The sequence below is a fragment of the Apis mellifera genome, linkage group LG1 (assembly GCF_003254395.2).
Source record: "Apis mellifera strain DH4 linkage group LG1, Amel_HAv3.1, whole genome shotgun sequence".
NCBI classification, from domain to species: Eukaryota; Metazoa; Arthropoda; class Insecta; order Hymenoptera; family Apidae; genus Apis; species Apis mellifera.
In genome coordinates, this window is record NC_037638.1 from 16,167,936 (window position 1) to 16,188,443 (window position 20,508).

At 42.6% G+C, this 20,508-nt stretch overlaps 2 protein-coding genes across 3 annotated transcripts in view; both read right to left on the reverse strand.

The window, feature by feature from the left end:
- Positions 1-1,104, reverse strand: part of LOC550899 (UPF0769 protein C21orf59 homolog) — an 85,371-nt gene extending 84,267 nt beyond the window's left edge. Inside the window, exon 1 of the mRNA XM_016911477.2 lies at positions 845-1,104. Coding sequence (XP_016766966.1) covers positions 845-983 — 139 coding nt within the window. The 5' untranslated portion in view covers positions 984-1,104. The remainder of the gene's footprint in view (positions 1-844) is intronic.
- A 617-nt stretch (positions 1,105-1,721) lies between these two features.
- LOC410706 (rho GTPase-activating protein 7) overlaps positions 1,722-20,508 on the reverse strand; it is a 312,134-nt gene continuing 293,347 nt past the window's right edge. For both annotated transcript variants that reach the window (XM_006570860.3, XM_006570861.3), the window contains 6 exons: positions 5,932-7,654; positions 5,472-5,809; positions 5,138-5,289; positions 4,778-5,059; positions 4,466-4,645; positions 1,722-4,389 (listed from right to left, as the gene is read on the reverse strand). In XM_006570860.3, coding sequence (XP_006570923.2) covers positions 4,275-4,389; positions 4,466-4,645; positions 4,778-5,059; positions 5,138-5,289; positions 5,472-5,809; positions 5,932-7,654 — 2,790 coding nt within the window. In that variant the 3' untranslated portion in view covers positions 1,722-4,274. The remainder of the gene's footprint in view (positions 4,390-4,465; positions 4,646-4,777; positions 5,060-5,137; positions 5,290-5,471; positions 5,810-5,931; positions 7,655-20,508) is intronic.

Sequence of the window (20,508 nt, forward strand, 5' to 3'; positions counted from 1 at the left end):
TTTTTTTCTTTTGAATGTATTCATAATTTCGTGGAAATTCATCGATCGATTGTTCGATGAGAACCATTATTAAACTATTATTTTTTTTCATCTATTTCTCTTCATGAAATCCAAACTTAATAATCACGTTTTAGAAAAATTAAACTATCAGTAATAGTATTCTTATACTATAATCAAACAACATATATAAAAACAAATAAAGTAAAAATAACAAACAAGGTAGAAAATGAAGCTATTTTATATTATGCACCAATTTTCTATAGTAAACCCTCTTCATATTATTCAGTAGAATATTTATAAAATATAATTCCATGTAAATAAAATCTCTCGAGCGTTTATCGAAATAAGAAACGTTTCCTTCATATCCAATAAAATTCTCCTCAAAGATAGTGAAGGATCAAAGCAGGATCAAGACGTAAACTCTTTTTACTTTAAATAAAATAGAATAAACATAAGCGGCGAGTATATAGATAGGGTTAAAACGCATCATTGGATTAATGGCATAATCGAAGAATAAATGAAGGGATAAACGTAAACTCGTTATCGTTAATGAAATCATTGGCATTGGATGGGCCCGCGGTAATTCTCGATAAAATTGTTCGTTTCGCGAATGATGATCCTATTACACAGACGTGAAAATAAAAAAAACGGCCACGATAATAATGCGTTGCACGCTGTTACCTCGAGACAGTTTATACCACTTAACTCACCACCAGCCCCCTAAGTGTGCCTAAATAAAGTGCAACTTTCAGATAGGCGGACAGGTTTTCTTTTGCCACGTTATTAGATATGTCATCTTTCTCGATCTGATTCACCTCCCGTTCGAGATACAAACGATCATTACCGTAACATATTCTTGAAACCTTCAGCCGGCCGTTGTAAATGATGGTAATATCGTATATAATGTCTTCAACCCGAGCCTCCACGTGAGTATCGTACAGAAAATGGCTCTCCTCCCCTTTTTTCACGTGCAATCGAACCATTTTCTCGGAAAGCTTGGAACAAAGTATAGGTTTACAAGTGAGATTGGCTTTATAGCTCCCTTCCAACGTGTATTATCTTATTTTTAGAGAAATGAAATTAACGCGAGACGAACTTTACCGTGTTCTTTAATGATAGTTAGAATAATTCGAATTGATATTGTAATTACGATTATATCAAATTCAGATTTAATCACGAAAGGATTCTATTTTAATTCATTAAAATTGATTATTTTGGAGACTAATAAATTAATAGATAAGTAAACTCGTGACATGATTACGTAAAAAAGGTTACCTTTTGATAAACTAGTCCAATGATTATTGTTTCACGTCAATCGAACGATGATATTTATAAAAAAAAACACCAAAATTGATTATTCAATTTGCAATTGAACAAGTTTATCCACGGGATATCGTGAAAAGCGCGTGTTGTACAACGGTAATAAGCGAAAAAATAACGGCTTATATTCCGGCGAGGTTGATCGAGAAACAGGCAGGATCGTGGCACGAATGTGAACAGAAACACTGACGTATTGTTCTTGGTAACACGAAGTATCGATTAAACAGCTCGAAATGCGATAAACCGCTTTTAACTGCATCCGTTGTCTGTTGTAGAAAACTAGAAACTAATAACTTACCGTATCTGGCCACTTCTTCTGTTTTCGAAGAATACAAGAAACTTTAGAGGTGTGATTAAATCGTGGCACGAGCAGATGGTGCATACAAAATAAAACGATCTTGTTTAATGAGTATATAATCGTGTTTCATTATTGTATAATATACATATTTACATTCTAGTGAAACACGGATTACAAGAATAAAGACGGTCATATATCGTTACAAATAACGGAGAAACATGCAGACGTGTGTTCTCTCTCTCTTCATTTCTCTCTTTTCCTCTCTTTCTCTCTCTCTCTCATACATACACTTTCACAACATACACTTTCATTCATTCGTGCTCCCTACTGGCGTTTTTTGGACACAAAAATATCATCGATATATTTCTTTCTTCTCCATATATAATTACTCTATATCAATAATATAATAATAATATTAATATAATAATAATAATAATAATTAATAATAATAATAATAATAATTAAATATTCTCGACGTAACGTTCGTAGAATAAAAATCTATACACTTATTATCCGTATTCGTAACTTCATCTAAATTGTAAGTTGACTAGTATTATGTTAAAATACACTTATAATTCGATGAGGTGTATCTTTATCTCCAGGTCGTTTCTCTTCTCGATCCGGTATTATATCATATTCCCTTCCTTTTTCATTAGTTTTATTCTACGGTGTTTTTACGGGGGAGAATGAAGGGGGAGGGAGTGAGGGGTCCGAACGAAGGTGGTCCCTATAATATGCGTTAATAATTCATGGTGCATGCACGAACGTTATTTCGAACAAACGACGATCACGTCTTTAAATGATCGACTGGCCGAGAAAACAATTAATTCCCCGAAACTGCCGGCTCGCGATTTCACATTTACAATTTCAGAGAGACAATTAACAATAGACTCTGTGTGACAATTTTTCTTCTTTCAACGCTTCAACATCGATATAAGACAATGACGATTGCTTAATTAAACACGAGTTTAAATTGTACGCCCTTATATAATTAGCTAAGGGCGCGAGAACTTACACGTTTACTCAAAATCCTTTCGCATTGCTCGATTAAATCGGATTAATCGTGAATAATAGGGTACACGTGGATGGGGGCCTAGGGCGTAATTTACGACCATCTGATAAAAAAAAAAAAACGCAATTTGGAAACATTGGAACGCACAAGCAGAACGCATTGGACGACGTTTGTTTCGCGTTTTGTCGATCTTTCTTTTCTCTTTTTTTTTTTTCTTTTTTTTTTCTTTGTTGTATATAAATATAGAATTACATTACGCATATGTTGTATAATGCGTATCCATATAATAAACGTACGAACAATTTTACACACAGGTTTTTTTCTCCTGGTCGTGACATTTACAAAAAAAGAATCGTTCTAAAAGAACCATGTTCTCGAGATACTCGATACAACAGCGTGATATGATATACAATAGAAAAATTGGCATTTGGTCCGAAAGAAACATACAAAATAGGGATCTCTTATACGCTATATAACGGTGAAATATAATATTGTGCGCGACTTCTTCTTTTTCTCCTATCTAATATATTTCGCTTATATATCATTTGGTGAGATTAAAACATCGTGCGACGCGGAAAATACACAGACTGCATTTTGTAGCATAACTACGATCGAAAAATATTTTTTTTAACGTCCTTTTTTTCTTTTTTCTCCTTTTTTTTTCTTTTTTTTTTTCTTTCTTTCTTTTTTCTTTCTTTTTTTTTTTCTTTTACATGCTTCGCGTATAATATTTCAATCGATACGATTATTAAAATCATCTAGTCATCAAATCATCTGAGAAGGCATCGGTTTTACTCGTTATTAGGGTAGCAGCATTTTTGTTCTTACTTCGACGAAACATCGCGAATCATATATTCTCTATTATATTTGTTATCGCCGAGGATAAAAGCTTCGTTCGCGGAACTTCGATTAGCGATATAACATCGGATTATGGATACTTGTAAAAATAATATATTATATCCTACATCATACACGGGGGGGGAGAAACACGTACTAGCCCATTTTCAATTCGGTCTCCTGCCATTTCTTTTTCCTTTTCTTTTTTTTTTTTTTTTTTTTTATATTATTATTTTTCTTTAACGATCACTGGACGGCAAGATCCTTGGACAATAAAACGTCAAACAGAGAGAATTTTTATAATTACGATAACAATAAATTCTTTTCTTTTTCATCCTCTAACAACATGGTTAATAATAATAATTATAATAATAATAATTCGACGTCTAACGCTATACATCTCAGGCTTCAACAAAAATTGCTTCACATCGATTAAAGCTTGTGCATGGTATCGTTAACGTTTCTTGTTTCTTCTTCTTCTTCTTTTTTTTTTTTCTCGCTTCCTCTATTTTCCTTTATAAGTATTGTTTCAATCAACTCGAGAAGCGCTCGATGGGGTTCATCTTCGATAACGAGTTGAATTTTTCTCGTAGATCCATTATTTTCTTCGATATCTTCTAAATTCTTGGTAATGTTATCGATGAGGTATATACGATACGACCATCGATGTTACTTTTATTCCTCGTCAATGGTAGGTTGAACCTGTCGCACATCCTTCAGGATCCTGTGCTCCTGATTTTGATCATCCTGTTCCTCCAGAGTCGTGTGAGGACCGTGCAACGGTGATCGTTGCACGGTTGCTTCCTCTCAGACTTTACTCTCGGGACCGTCCGTCGTGTGCTTGAAGGAATTGCGAATTTTACTGAGGTGAAGGGCAGCAAGGTGACCGTAGCTTTTGTTATACCATTCTGGAGTGCGTCCTCTGCAAAGAAAAGGAAGATAAACGTCAGTAAAAAGAAATTAAATATGAAAGTGAAACAAAAAGTACTATTACGTACTTTGTATCCACTCTGGAAAGATGCATGATCCGTGATTTACCACTACCGCAAGGTTCGATGAGATAGCGAGATGCTAAAACAATACCACGTGTTCCACCAAGCATGACAGGAGCATCCGGATGTTCCACGGACGTTTCTACGATAACGCAGGCCCCTTTGGGGAGATCATTACGCCAGGATCTGCACGCAATGCAACGTTACATAATTTATAACAATCGATCATCCTCCCCCTCCAACTCTTTACAAATCAATTTCGCTACTTTGTTCTCCTATTCGATTCCTATCGGTGTTGAGAATGAATTGAAAACACACCTTAGCACACAATAATCCCTGGCAGGAAGAGGACTCATGTTCCCAGTGGCGTATTGAAAGACCTCCACGTTGGTGTCCAGCTTGGCGACCAATCTATACTTCAAAAGCTGAGGATCCCAGATATGCCTCTCCCTCAGTACGCGATGAAGAAGCTCGTTCGGTGGAGCTTCAACCTCGGTCGACACTCGCCACAGTCGAAGTGGATGTCCGTCACCTACTTTCTTGTACGCCATCTCTACCGTACTGTCTGCCGGATTGTTCACGGTGACCCATCCTCGACTTCTGCGAAAGGGAGAGAAAAGAATCAGTATCTTTTAAAATTCAGAGAGAAGATACTGTTTAAAGTATTCTAATACACACTTCTCACGCGCTTCTTTCAACAAAGCGGTGGTACACGCGTAAAGATATCCTCTCCAATCTTGCTTCAATTCGGATCCCAATTCCTCCAAGGCGACCGGCACGCTTTCTTCCATATAATTAAAATGACACTGCATCAACATATCCGAAGAAACCTGAGGAGAAAAAATTAACTCGTTTCCTTTTCGATTCACGAGGATACATGTATACGTATAATAAATACATATATATATCTCGAATTCGAATTTGATCGCAATCGCCGTTTCGAGACGACGACGACGACGGATGAACGACTCCTCTCGAACGACCTGGAGACGTTCGGCATCGAGCCACTCACCATGAATAATTCACGATGCATCTTGACCAGATACAGAAGACAGTCGTGAGCGGCTTTGTTTTCCGACAGTTCCCTCTGATCGGGAATGCCCACGGTCTTTCTCCTACGTGGCGATACGCTGCTCGACCTGTTGGTCACGTTCGTGTTACTGTGGTTGAAGTGGAACAGGCTCGGTGCCAGGCACACGGCCAGGTTCGAGGCTGTCATTTGGTTGTAGGGAGCGTTGCTCGCTACGTGGTTCAAGAAATCGAGCAGAGTCTCCAACGCCTCCCGATGCTCGTCCGGCAGAAGAAGAAGAACGCATTGAACCGCGTCCGGCCGCAGTTTAACAGGTACGTCTGCAACAATTATCGACTCAACCTGTAATTATCCACTCGTTGTGATAAATCGTCGATCGATACATCGCCAAGATGACACGGAGAAGAAACACGAGGAACATTCTAGCTCTCTAGATACTCACGTTGGAAGATAGCGATGAAGGTCTCGGACAATTTGTTGGTTAACAGAGCTTCCGGCAATTCCCTGAAGTACTGTTTCACGAGATCGGCCACGTCGAACGCCTGCTGGCCATCGAAATTGATGTTATCCCCCAATGTCTCGGTCATCATTTTCAATTTCTGTATCCTCGACTTGACCCCGCTCTTCCTGAAGATCCCAACCTGGTCGAGGGCGTTCGCTCTCAGCCATCTGAGCGCTATTTGAATACACTTTGGCAATGCCTGGCCGGTTCTCTGCAGGGACAACAGCAACGGCACCCCGAACACCGTCTTGTCCTTGTAATCGGGGGTCTTTATCTTCCTGATGAACTTGGGCAGCTCCCAGTTCCACCCGGTGCGATGAGTCGGGCAATATCGTTCCATGCAAGCGGTCAGCTTCAACAGCGCCAACTTCCTCAGCACCAACAGTTGGCCGCACGACATCGAGGCCATGGCACGTGGGCACAGGGGGTCGAGCGGCTCCGGGTACAGGGATCCCCTCTGGAAACTGTGCCACCTGACAACGGTACCCTTGTGCCTCGGCGAGTCCTCCTCCTGATCCGAATCACGGCTGGCAACCGTCGAACTGCTCTCTTGACTTCCGGCCAGCTCCGAACTCCTCGATCTCGATTTCTCTCTGTAGACCGTCACCACCTCTTTCGACAAAGGTTTCCCCCCCTCCCTGTAAGAATCGTCGCGATGCCTGAAACTCTTGTGCATCTTGTCCTCCCTCTTCAACGCGGCCACCTTGTCCTCCTTGTACCTCTCCTGATTCTGGCCCTGGGACAACTTGTCCCTGTACCTCTGCGACTCCTTCCCAAGATTCAGACTTCCCCCGCGGCTATTTATGGGGGTTTTGGTCGGCGAATCCTTGGGGCTTTGGGGATGGGCGGCCACGTACTCCAACACTTTAGCGTGATTGCTGTTCGCGTCTCTGAAATACCTGTGCCGCCAATTGGTGGGCTGACACTCGGAGTCGCTGAGCGCGCCCTGATCCTCCCTGCCCCGATGCAAGAACCTCCTAGCCCGGTTCATCTTCGTCCGCGTCGGCGTGGGTGTGGGGCCACCTCCCTGCGACCCGTCCGAGCAATAGCTCGACGAATCGTCGCCGAACGGGCTGGGCGCGTTGGCCAGGGGCGAGGGCGGCAGGTGATAGGGGGACGCGGGCAGCGTGACGGGCGATCCGGGCACGTGGAGAGGCGAGCCAGGCAGAAGATCGTTGAACGAGACAGGCGAGGGGCCCGTCGGCGACACGTCCACGCAGTTAAGCTCCTTCATCTTCTGCTGCATCGAGATCACGTCCAGTATTTGGGGGCCGCTGATCACGATCCCGTCCCGATTTTGGTGCTTTCGTCGCCTCGACTTCAACGACTCGACCCGCCTCAGGAAAGCTTTCGCCCCGTCCCTCAGCCTCTCGGACCCGGTTCTGCGAAATCTCGGCCCGATCTCGTCGGGGAGCGTGCCAGGTGGCAGGCTGCTGTATCTGAGCGTGTCGAGCATCGTGTCCTCGGCCTCCTCCGCCTCCAACCGATCCTCCAGGGAATCCTCCTCGGATTGCACCGTCTGCCCGCTGCTGATCGCCTGCAACCGCTCCACGTTCGCCTGCGTCATGTCGCACACGCGGGACCAGCGTCTCGTCTTCTTCTCGAACGTCCAATTCTCGCTGAGGGCGCACTGCGTGTCCTCGTCCGAATCATCGCCGCCACCCTGCGAGGAATCAACGAGAACTCGAGGTGAGCGAAGAGGAAAACCTTGTGCCCTTAATTAAAGGGAAAGTTACGAAACGCGACCTTAATCGCCCATCCCATTTGCATAAGTGCAACGACCGTGCACGGGTCATATAAGCAAGAAAAAGAATTCTCTCCTTTCGTTTCTTTCGCCCGCAGTTAATGCGATTATTCGTTCTGGGGATGGATCGTGGAATCGAGAGTCTAGATCTCGATAAATTTACGCTCGATTAATTCGAAATGGCTATTTATTTTTTCTCTCTTATTCTTACTTTATTTACGGGTGCAAAAGAGAGAGAGAGAGAGAGACAGAGCGGTGGTGGAAGATTACGAACGAACTAATGACGCGATTCAGAGGAGACGTGACTCATGATACGTACGGTGGTCGGACTCGGTCCGGGAATGAGGAGAAACGTTTCGTGCGAGATTAACGACTCGTGGCGAATGTTTAGCGGCCACCAGTGGTACCAGTTGATAATCAATTTGCGTTTGATGTAGCGACAAATTAAGGACCACCGTAGAGGACGCTATCGTGCGTTGTAATTAATTGTAGAAAGCGTTCCGAGCCCGGCTGCTTTTACCTACGATCTCTCGCAATCGGCTGTGACACTGTATCCACGTAAGCTGTGGAAGATGAATGATTCTTCCGGCATGCGTAAGAGGAAAAACTATAGGCTCGAGAATTACGTGAATTTCTTTGCACAAAAGTTCATATTCTTTTTCGAGCACGACCGTTTTAATCAGATTTAAATTTTAATTCTCTCTAATTAACGTAAACCGATCCGATTTATATAATCGTTCGATAGAAATGTCTGGATCCCGTGGTTTTCCGTGTTTTTTCCTTTTCTTTTTTTGTTTTTACGAAGCTAATTCCAAGTAATTGTACTCGGTAAATTGTACGCAAGAGATGAAGAAGAAAAGAGAAAGGAGACGTTGCGTAAACGTGCGTGTTTACAAATTTAGCAGAACTCTCTTTTGTAAATAAATAAATTAAAAGTGATTATACAAGTAATTATAACGTTCTACAATCTTTGTCTCGAAGATATAATACACCTTTACAAATTTTATATTCCTAATCAAGACCAATAACGTATCGATAGTATTAATTTAATTGAAAACTAAAAGGATGGTTCAGAAAGATGGATATTTCTGGAATTCAGAATTTATAACAGATAGAAATGCAGAGACACGGGATATATCGTATTGATAAATTGAGCCAACGAGGCCATATATTTAAAAAGAGAATAAGAGAATACACGAGTCAAAATTAATGAGCCAATGCCTAAAACGCATTCCTCGAGATTCTCACACAACAACGCCATCGTCTTATCAGCGTGGCAACGTGATCGTGGGATACGTCTGGAAGAGAACGTCTTTCGGATCGAGGCCACGGATGACTAAACCGAAACGGTGTGTTCTCCTCCGGACGAAGAGCCAGTCCGTTTTCTAACAATAAAACCGACACTCTGTCGCTCGTTACGAAACTTGACGCCTTTGTTGTTTCCACGTAGGGCTCGGTGAGTGTGTGACCTTACGTGATCCTCGGCCACATGACAATGGACCGGATTTCACCTCGCGCCTCTTCGCACGGTTTCCATCGGCGGTGGCATCGTGCCTCGACAAGCCTCCTCCTCGCCCTCGTCCAGGAAGAGGAGTTCGAGCATCACGACCCAACCACTCTCCCGCACACCGCCATTTTTCCATTCCATTTCGCGGCACTCGATTCATGAAGACATAATGGAAGCTGTCCCGCTACGCCACCGCACGCCGACGAATTCGATAGCGTGTCTAATCTCTAACCTCTTTGCTTTCTTGCGGACGAATCTCGAGGCGAGGGAAAGGAAGAATTTTGTGGCCGATTCTTTGTGGCTATTAGTATTTTTTCCTTTCTTTTTTTTTTGAATTTTCGTTGCGAGTGACACACGTTATTTCTTATTTTGTTTCGAGAGACGTAAGATCGATTTTTAAGCAACGAGGTAATCGAAGCAATTTTGGATCATCGGTTTTATAGAATTTATTTTGAGAAGAGAGGATATAGAATTTTGATAGAATTTCCGATCTACCACGGTCCATAAAATTACACTTTTCCTTTCGTTTGACGTAACGTAGAAATTTACGTTGCGGCTGTGCACTAATAGAAATATAAATAACAGATTCACTTACGGCCAACCAATCATTCCGCGCTATGCTTATCACGTCTTAAAAGGCTGGGACCTTAATGTGCCGCGGTGGTAGCAAATAGAGCGAGGGTATTTATGAATATTTACGTGCCAGCAACGTGCCTCCGTATTTTTTTCCCCTCTCAGGGCGTAACGTTATTACGGTGATAAATTTTAATCGCGGCGTCGGTCAGTGAGATCGTTAAAAAGAATTACCGGAGCATTCGAGGGGGGAGGAAGGGAAAGGGAAACGCGACGAAACGACATGCAAAGTGGCCGCATAGCTCTCCTCCGTGGACGAAGAGAGAAATGCCGGGGAGAGCCTCTGTTTCTTCTCTCCCCTCTTTTCTTTTTTCTTTTTTCTTTTTCCTCCTCTTTTTTTTTTTATTTCTCGTCGATGAACGTCACGAAACGAGAGGAAGACGAGGCTTATTCGATTACGCGAGGAAATAATCAACGAGGCTCGGATGTGGGCCACGGTTAAAAATACGCGGCAATGCAGAAATGGGATATCTGTTAAGAATAAACCGACCGGAATAGACTTTTCGAATCGTCGTCGATGAGTTTCCAGACGATCTCTAGTTTGCCAGTGGTCGATCATCCAGTTGTAATAATTTCGCTGTCATTGTGCTGGATGAAAAACACGAATGATTACTCCTCGTTAAACTCTCCTTCGTTGCAAACGAAGACATTGACGCTTGCAAGTCCTCGAATTAATTTAAAGAAGAAATATATATATATAGGTCGAAGTTGGGAGGGGGAGAGAAGAAAAATTTCTTCCTCGTACTAGTTTCTATTCCAATCGAGTCATCGAGTTATCTTTCAAACCGATTCACTCAATTTCGTCGTAAAAATGTGACGCAAATACGGTGAAAGCTTTACATTCTGTGCCTTCTGTGTATTCATCGTCAAAAATTTTGATTTCACAATATCGATTTCTGCCTAAATTTATTCATTGACCCGATTCCGACTATTATTATTCTCTTTCTCGTTAATTCTTATAGAAAATGGTTCTTAGAAACGTACGATCTTTTATCGTCACATTATGATATATCTCTTCTAATATTTTACATCGCTACAAGTACGATATATATATAAATATAGAAGAGAAGAGCTAAGCTCAAACCCAACCAATTACACACCGCATCTGTTACCAGAGATTAATTATTAATCATCTCTGACGCTAAATAAAATAATCTAACACACCGTTGACCTATTACGATCTTTTTTCTACTTTTCTTTTTTTTTTGCATAAGCGCAACAGAAAAAGAGGGAGGGGAAGAGAACAAAAAACAAAGCTTAAATTCCAACCAATTACAATAAATACCGCGTGAAAGGAATTCCCGGCTGAGAAAAATTTAAGACTCGCCATCTCAAAGACTACAATAAGCCCTTAAAATTTTAAACCCTCGCTCTTCAATGCCCCCTATATATTCCTCGAACGAAATTATCGAGAGGCACGTTGACGAGCAGTAATTCTCCCGGTACGTGGAGGAAACGTGTCCCGCGTACACCCTTGTTGTCCCATGACTGGTCTTCTCACCGAGAAGGCCCAAGGCGGGAAGAATCTTATATATCCCCCAAGGACAAACCGGAGGAGGCGGATCCTCCTTGTTTCGCGTACGATTATCGGCGATCCGCCACTCACAACATTCCCGTATCTGCATTTCTGTGTTCCATCGTGTTACCACGCGACGTGACGATTCCCGTACGTGAGTTATTTCCGCGCGCGGGGCCCAACGAGCCGTGTCGCCCCACGTTGCCGCGACGTCACTTCCGTCTAGGCAGGTTGAACAAACCCTGGCTTGTTTTACGCGTGACAATGGTCTCGGGAATGGACTCGTAAAACGTACAGTGTTTCGTGCGAGTTTTATGGCCTTCTACTATTTATTCTGCGCGAATGTTAGTTTATCCTTCTTTTTTAACTGCCTGCTTACTACGTGCGTCTAGCATCCAACAGGCGTGGATAAAATCCACCCCCTCGCCTCACGTTTTCCCAATTATATATTTAGAACCCGACGATCGATGTTTCCGGAATCGATTCGCATTATCGGCCGCGCCCGTTGAATGGGAATTATTTTGCTTTCAAGAGTACGGACGTGCGCCCGAGGATTAAGCTCGGAGCGCGAGCCGAATCGTCGCGATACCGCGAAATATCGACGCGAATGAAAAAGATGATAAAGAAGATGATTGCTGTGAATTTTAATTTTTCTTTCCTTTCAGTACGGAGAATAGAGCATACCGAATCGAGAGTTCTTACATTCTTTCGTGAGAGACTCTTCAGATCTTTGTATTACATTACCTTGTTATATGCAAAAGTCAGAAATCGATTAAATTTTTCGTATGTTTATTGCAATATTGGATGATTTCTCTATACAGAGCTCTTTCTTTTCACACTGTAAATTAACGCTACAAGATTCAACACTTGCACAATCCAAACAAGTATCAAGACTTCCAAACTGAACTCTCGAAACATCAAAGTCCCTGCATAAAATAGTCTCTTATAGTTTGTCCAAAATTTCCAAGACAAACTTGGGCCAAAACTCACCCCAACATCCTATTTCAAACTCGATCCAACCAGCGATTCCTTTTGGTTGAACAAAAGTCGCGCGCACGTTCGTTGCACTCCGAATTTAGAATGCGATGACGGTACAATGACCCAGATAACCGTTCAGCCTCGTTAAAAGGGAACCCTTGGCCCTCCCGCGCGTCAAGTATCAATTAAACCTTGCCTTCGTTCCCGATCTCCCTTGTAATTGGTCCATCGGACCAACGGATCGCTCCCTTTGAACTGGTAATATATTTCTGGTGCGAAAGGCTCCATTCGTCCTCTTCTTCTTCTCTCTCTCGTCTTCGTTTCTAGCTCGGGTATACGTCACTTTCTTTAGCGTCCTCGTTGCGGAGGAGGAGGAAAGAGAAAAGAGAGAGAAGCGAGATGGAAAAGTCGAGAAAGAAGAAAAAATATGTTGACTTGGTGCTCATTAAAAATCCTTTTATCCGACGTTTTTTTTTTTTGATAAAAGGACACGCGCGGTCAAAGAAGGAGATTTTTTGACGGATGGAACGAGATAATGTGGGATATCTGATGCGGGGATAAATGATTCGAGAGGTGAATAAAGTTAGTTTACGAAGAGGAAGTTGGCGTGGATGGAAAGTTGGAAAGTATTTTTGCCCTCAAATGGAGAAGAATATCCCGCGTGGGAAGAAGGAATCGTGAAGAGAAGAGAAGAGGAGGAGGATCTTTGACGAGATGTCGCGAAAATCTTTATCGCTTTTGTATAATTTGATTAAAAAGAACAAAAAAGAAGAGGGATAATACAATTCGAGCGATTTTCGATGCACAAGAAGCGGCCGCCGCCTCGATTCGGATCTACAAAGATCACTGGTACGAAGCAAGCTGCCAAATGAGGATTCGCGTCGATCCGTGTGCCCGTATATGTCACAGTCATGACATTAAGTGGTTCACGCGCTCGCTACCATAGCTCTTATATGGTCCAGCGTTGAACTTTCCATTCGAGCTAACAATTGCTCGCGAAAATATCTCACCAATCAAACACATCGATCATAATTTATCTATTCGATATCCACGAACATTCACGAATATCAATTTCTTAAGATCCAACTTCGAGAATTCTCATTTCATCTACTTCTCTTTATTCGAAATTCAAATCGCTCACACACAGAGACTCCTCTGAGACTTTCTGCCTGGCAAAACGCTCAATCGAAATCGATCCAATCGGGCGTCGAAGAAGAAGGAAGAACGTCGAAGAAGAAGGGTTGAAACCGCGGTTGATATCAGCATTTTAAATCACGACGACGACGACATCCAAGGCGATGTATTATCCGGTAGCCAGGAGGGGAAGGGAAGGGGAGGGAAGGGGAGTCGCAACCAGCTCTCCGAGCCTGGTGAATTCGCGCAGTGTCTCGTCTCTCCCGTTGGAAACAAGAGCGAGCCGAACGAATTGTGAGAACAAAAACGGCGTACGCTTCTCACGAGAGCCTCATCGATTCTGCCCCCTGGTTGAAATTCCCCCTTGTTCGAAAGTATGGTATCGTTTGTACGAGGAAGAGGGGAGGGAGAGACACTCGAGCAAAGAAATAGAGGAGAACGACATTCCATGAATTTCCATCGCGGTTTGCTTCTCTCCCTCCTCCTCCTCCTCCTCCTCCTCCTCTCTCCTCGGTCTGGCTCGGCCGCGGATTTCTTCATTGACAATCGTGATTCAGTAACGAGCCTCCGGGAATCGTACGGTTCGAGGAGTTCTCCCTCCTCCTCCCTTTTTCACCGATTCACGTTGAGGAGAGGACGTTGAGGAGGAGGACAAAGACGATCATGGATCACGGGCCAGCCTCGTGAGTGGCAATTAACCGCGGACCAGATCTGGATTTCCAAGCTGGACGACGACGACGACGGCGACCTGTTTTTGCGGCCTTCGATTCGTCCCTCTCAGCATTTTTCATTATTTCAGATCCGGCGACAACTCTACCTGATAAAATACTGTTTCCGCTCCATTTTCCAACAGGAACACCACGATGGTTGGATAGATCTCTGCTCGCGAGATGTTTTGACACGCGCTATTACACGCGCGTTTCGAATTGTCAAGCAAGGAGGATACACATGAGTGTATCGTCGTCGTTCTGATTTGCGGCGGTGACAAGTTTGAGAGGAGAAGTTTTAATTCGAATCCGTGATTCACGTGTCTTTTTGGATAGTTTCTAAACGCTGTGCTGTTTCACACTGTTCGAGTATTTTTGGAGATAAGCCAACGAGCGTTTATTAAATGAAATATCGATGGAGATCGGTGTTCTGGAACTCTGTTTTAAGCAAAATTCGAAGTTAAGAAACGTGGAAATAAAACTTAAAATTTCGATTAAATAGAGAAAGAATGAAGAGAATACAAGCCTTCTCTACTCGTGTTAATTAATTGTTGCCACGGAATAGTTGTCCTTGCCTACTTCTCGCACATCCGGTATTATTCTCGAACAACAAGCGATTGCGCCAAGAATACGAGACGTGAATTCCATTCTAAACGAAGGATATCGTTCGTTATACAAATTGTTTGAGCCGTTTCCAATGAGACAATTTGACAAATTAAAAAAGGAAATCAAAATTTCAAATTTTCTTGGATTCGAAACAACATTTTAAAAAAGAAATTAAGTATAGTTATTAATAACGCAATTAAAATATAGTTGTATGATATTCCTATTAATTAGTTTCCTCAATTAAAAAATTTTACGTCATCACATTTAATTAACTTCCTCAATTTAAGATGAGTTGAGTTTAATTAAGAATTTCCTATATAATTTTAAAATCGTTGTAGATCTAAAATCTCGAAACGTTTTCTTCGATTACTTTCTCAAAAAAACATCAAAGATGCAAATAATAAGTGACACGATTTCTGTTTCTAACAGAGAACTTGTTAATCATAAAATTTATAGTACGAGAGTTAAATCCTGATAGAACCACGTTATGATTGGTCGATTAACGGCACGTAATCGGGGCATTTAACCAGTTATTAAGGATCTTCTTTGATCAGCCCTCGTTTTCGTGATCGAATATTCAAATTCTCGAAGAATTATGGTAATCCATCCAAGATACAAATCGATCGTCGAATTATCACGTGATTCCCCGTAATAAATTCTCTGTAATAACTTGTTCAATTTTCGACTCTTCGGGACGAAATTATATCCTATAAAACAAAATTATTACATTAAAGAGAATTAATATTATGGAAAATATAAATATGGAAAACGCAGGATTAAATTTTAATAGTTTTCCAAATTCGTCACGAAAATTAACAAAAAATTTAACCAAAAACAACTATAATTTTACAATTTAAAAGAGAATATTATAATTTAAATTCATCTCAAAGTCAATATTCAAGATCAATTAAAGAGAATACCCTTTCATATCCAAATTCATTACAAGACCAAAATTTCACGAATCTCGTTACAAAAGATCGACGAAGTAAACGAGAAAATAAATAAATAATCTAATCCACTAAAAAAAGAGAAAAAAAAGAAAGAAAGAACGAGGGAGAAATTCAACAAAGAAGCTTCAAAGGGTTCGATCAATCCGAGAAGAGAAGAAACCAGCATCTCTGCTCTCCCGTTAATGAACTTACATACGTATACGAACCGAGGCCACCTTCGCAAGAACTAAATCCTCATTTAACCAGATCTAGATCTCGAGACGTTGATCGACGGATCTCGGCTCGATCTCGTTCCATCCTCTCGCTCCCCCCGTCCGAGCCCGCTTCGTTTCACGATCCAATTTCCATCTGTTCCCGCGGCGGCCGGCCAGTTCGCTCCTCGTAAACAGAGGAGACGCTTTTATGTTAATATCGTCCCCATAAGGAGCAACTTAGGGGCCCTGTCTCTAACACGGCCCCGTTGGTTACGGTATCGCGGGGATGCAAATTTCCCGATATCGTCGAATGAGCTTGCTAATTTCGACGGTTATCCGCTAATGCAAAATTCCAGCATCCCGGTACGTGGCCCTGTTTCATTGGTCGAAAACAGAAACCTCTCTCTCTCTGTCTTCGGTATCGGTCGACGCATGCAAACTGTGCTTCTTCTGTGTCCGATTAGACCACGGATTAGGTTTGTGCCCGCCTCCTCCTTGCTCCTTCGAGAAGGCTTAAAAGATTAGAAGCGTGGCGATGGTAATTTTCTAATTTGAATTTCATCGGTGAATTGATAAAGGAGTGCGGTGGAAGGAATATTTAATTTGTTCGAATTGAACGGGTGGGTGGACGGTTTATATATTCTCTTCGATCGGTTCTGCGAGATTATACATCGTTGCGTATTGGAACAAAGTGGATGATAGAAATAAATGTAAAGTGAAACGATACGATCTTCTTTTTGTTTTTTCTTCGAGAAGATTTTAACGCGATCGAGAGAAGTTTAAGGAAATTCCGTAGACCTTCGTGCCAGGGAGCAGTTTCAGAAAAAAAGAAAAAAAAGAAAGAAACTCGTGGTTTAATGCGGCAGAATTAGTTACGAGTAAATCGTTGATTTCATTACTTCGCTCCTTTATTACTCTCGCTATCGCGTGTTTTATCGTATCCCCTCCGTATCCGCGTGGCTGCGAGTTTAACGAGAGAACTTGTTTGATTTGCTCTAGTTAAGATTCAGTTTAGATCAATGCAGGATTAATTACACCGCGTATAACAGACGGATTTCCGGTCTCCACTTATCGAAATCACTGGATAAAAGGGAAAAAAAAAAAAATGTTCGAGAGGTAAATAGTTGACACGCGTTGATGAAGCAAAGTTGGACGAGTTATAAAACGTTTTACGAAATTTATGTAACGATTACATTATATGTATAGATTTATTCATAATTGATGCATTTTTTATTACTCGTCTATTTTATCGGTTTTTCGTTAAGCATTCCATTAGCGACGAACAAACGATTAAATAAATAAATCTTTGTCCGCTTTCGATCGAAAGCGGACATTTCGAATATTTACCGATGCGTAAATTTTCGAAAAAAAGAAAAAGTTTATTTTTTAACGCATGCGAGAATAATTCAAACATCCATCCTACGTGTTTATTTTTCACCGAAATTATTTCTCATGCGAGCAAACAAAAAAAGAAATTAAACACGATATATCATCTCTCTTTAATTATTCTAAATTCTATGATATAAAATAAAACAAGAAAATTAATTTGCTACAATATTATATTAATATTTGAACCAATACTTTGATCATCCACGGAATTCGAAAGAATCATCCGAAAAAATTAAACGCTAAAACCGTGATTAATTATTAATAACCGGATTAAATACCAAATTCTATTTCCTTTCAATTTGCTCGAGCCGGCAAACTCTGTTGTACCAGGAATTAAGAATAATAAAAAATTAAGAATAATAATAAAAATTTTAACCGCCGGCTTCAATTCAATTCCCGGCTTCAAAACGCCAATCTCGAGAGGCTTGACTCATTACAAAACTCAATATCGCGATCCCATCATCATTCAAACCGCTTCTTCGTCTCCTTGATTTCAATTTCTTCTTCTTCTTCTTCTTCTCCTTCTTCTTGAGATCCCTCGAGCGTGCCGTGTCTTCATCCCCGCGAGTTCCGGTTCCACGGTTCTGCTGCTTAAGGCTATGGGCGCGCGCGGCGTTATACACAGTGTTGTACACACACGAACGAGAAAACGTTCTTTGCCGCGCCACGACAGGCGACGCCACGCTGTCTGCCGGCCACATTTCTCGAGAGCTCTCTCGCAACTCTCTCACGGTGAAATCATTTCGCGGTGCTCGTGCCGCCCGAGGCCGTGCGTGACACTTGTTCGTACACCGCGCAGCCAACCGCTGAGGAGCGGCTTGGAAGAGCGGGGGGAAAGAGGGGGGGAGGGAGGGAGACAGCCAAAACGGAAGAGAGGCGAGGGAAAGCTGAATCGCGCCTTCTTTTCCCCGCGTTTTCATGTTTTCATCCGCAATGTTGTTGCTCCGGAATGAATGGATGGCGAATCGAACGTTATTCAATTTTCGCTCCGTTTTGGAGAGAAATTGCCGACCGCCTTGTCCGGAATTGAAATTGATCGCCTGAACCGTTCGGAGATTTCTCAGAGATCGATATATTTTAGTTTCGATGCCTTCTTCTTTCTTCGCTGAGGTTTCAGGGATGAATGAATATTATTGTCGATGGATCGATCGGATGAAAAATCGAAGGATAACGCGTCTTTATCCGACGAGCAATTATCGTTCGATTGAGACGTAGATCTTTCACTTTCGAGTGCAGCCGGCTAGGTATAGGGGCCAAGACATCCTTGTACTCTCTAAACATCTTACGTTGCGCAACGCAACGAACAAACAGACTCTCGAGGCAAACTTTGGAATTTTTCTCGTCGCAAGGAGAATGCAATCAACACCGCGTGGAGATTTTCCCATTCTAAACGAGCGCGGACCACCTATAGTCGAGATACCTCGTTGCTACCGCAACACGCCATTAAAATAACACGAAAAATTCCTACCGTGAAATTTCTCAATCCTCCAGATGCAGTCCCAATCGAATTCCACCGAGATCGTTGAAATCGTATCGAGTTTTATTCGAAACCTATCCCCCTGTTGTACAAATATCCGTTGAAAAAAATCTCGAACATCGTCAAAAGAACGATATTCTTCAGAAAGATGGTTGAAATCATCGGAATCTCGAGAGTTTTCGCGGCCAATTACCACAGACGGCCGTCATATCTCGCTGCTTTATTTAACCACGATGCGATTATCACAAGCTCTCCCTCTGCACGCATCCTAGACACCCGAGAGCTTCGATCCGAGGCTTTAACGTTGCGCACAACAGTGCGCGCAACAGAGACCGGTATCGTTAGCGTGCTCGCGGGCGAGCCGGCGTATTACCATAAATTTCCATCGGACCGTTCAGAAGCCAATTAGCGTAAGTCACACCGAGATGAAGACCGCGATACGTGGTTTTACTTAAATCAACCGGGCCGCGCGCGGAAAGAAAGAGAGAGAGAGAGAGAAGGAGAGAACCGTTTTAATACCGTGCAATCGGCGCGGCGAGCGCCAACGTATCTGGAATGGCACACTCAGATAAGCCCGACGCGATATTTTCACGAAATTAAGTTAAACCTGTTATATCGTCGTCGGCCGTTTGACACGTACACGCAACCGGTCACGGAATATTTCTCCATATTTCTGATCCTCCGAGCTAAAGCATCATGCGGTAGTATTCTCTATGCATGGTTCCTCTCTCTCTCTCTCTCACCACCCTCTCCTCGAAACTGGTTGGAAATGGAGGTTAAAACCTCTGAGCAAGAGTTGGGTGTCAGTCGGCCGCGATAAACGACGTCGAATAAAGTTGTCAGATGTTTATTGACCAGGACGCGATCGATCGGACCGTTTTATCGAGCGCAGCCGGTTAACAGACCTGACCTCTAACTCTATCGGTCCGCCGAGATTTCACGCAGGTGCTGCCTCCATCCGTGTGCATATATATATATATCGGGACTCACTTATCGCGATCCCCGTGTTCGCGATAACAGGAGGGGGGAGGCTCGTTTCGTAGCAGCATTCGAGCGTAAGTTAAGTTAGGTAAGCACCCGCGGAATTTTCGCGGTCTGTCCAGGCTGGAGCGTGAAGTATGCGCGCGTTACGCCCTTTGTTACGTCCGTTGGAATGCGACAAACAATCCTACGGATTTATTCTTAAAGCCTGCGAGGCCGACCCTCGAGACTTTTAATAAAATCTCAGTCGTCAGGAATTCGTTTCTCTTCGAAGGATCATAACGTTACACGTTACTTCTAAAAAGTAGAGGATCATCCTTGAAGAAGAAGACCTTTGACGGCCGATCAAACGAAACTTTCTCCAAAGAAAGAAACTCAAACAAACGTCCCTCCCAACGTACCCGCATGGCGCGATATCGAAAACGACGATTGTCAAGCAAGAAACAGCGACAAGGAGAAAACGATCCTTTCTTCTTGACACGAAAACATCGATCAACCTCGTCGAGTCTCGGTTACGAAGCAACACCGATCTCTGATAAATCCCAATAATGAAATTCTCATCGAACGAGAGAGAGAGAGGAGTGAATCCGTGGATTGGAAAATGGAAAAGTAACGTTTCTCTGAGGTCAGCCGGGGGGAAATCGTCAAGAGGGGAATGAGGGAACACGATCCAATTATGCAGGCCACGAGATGCGCATCTC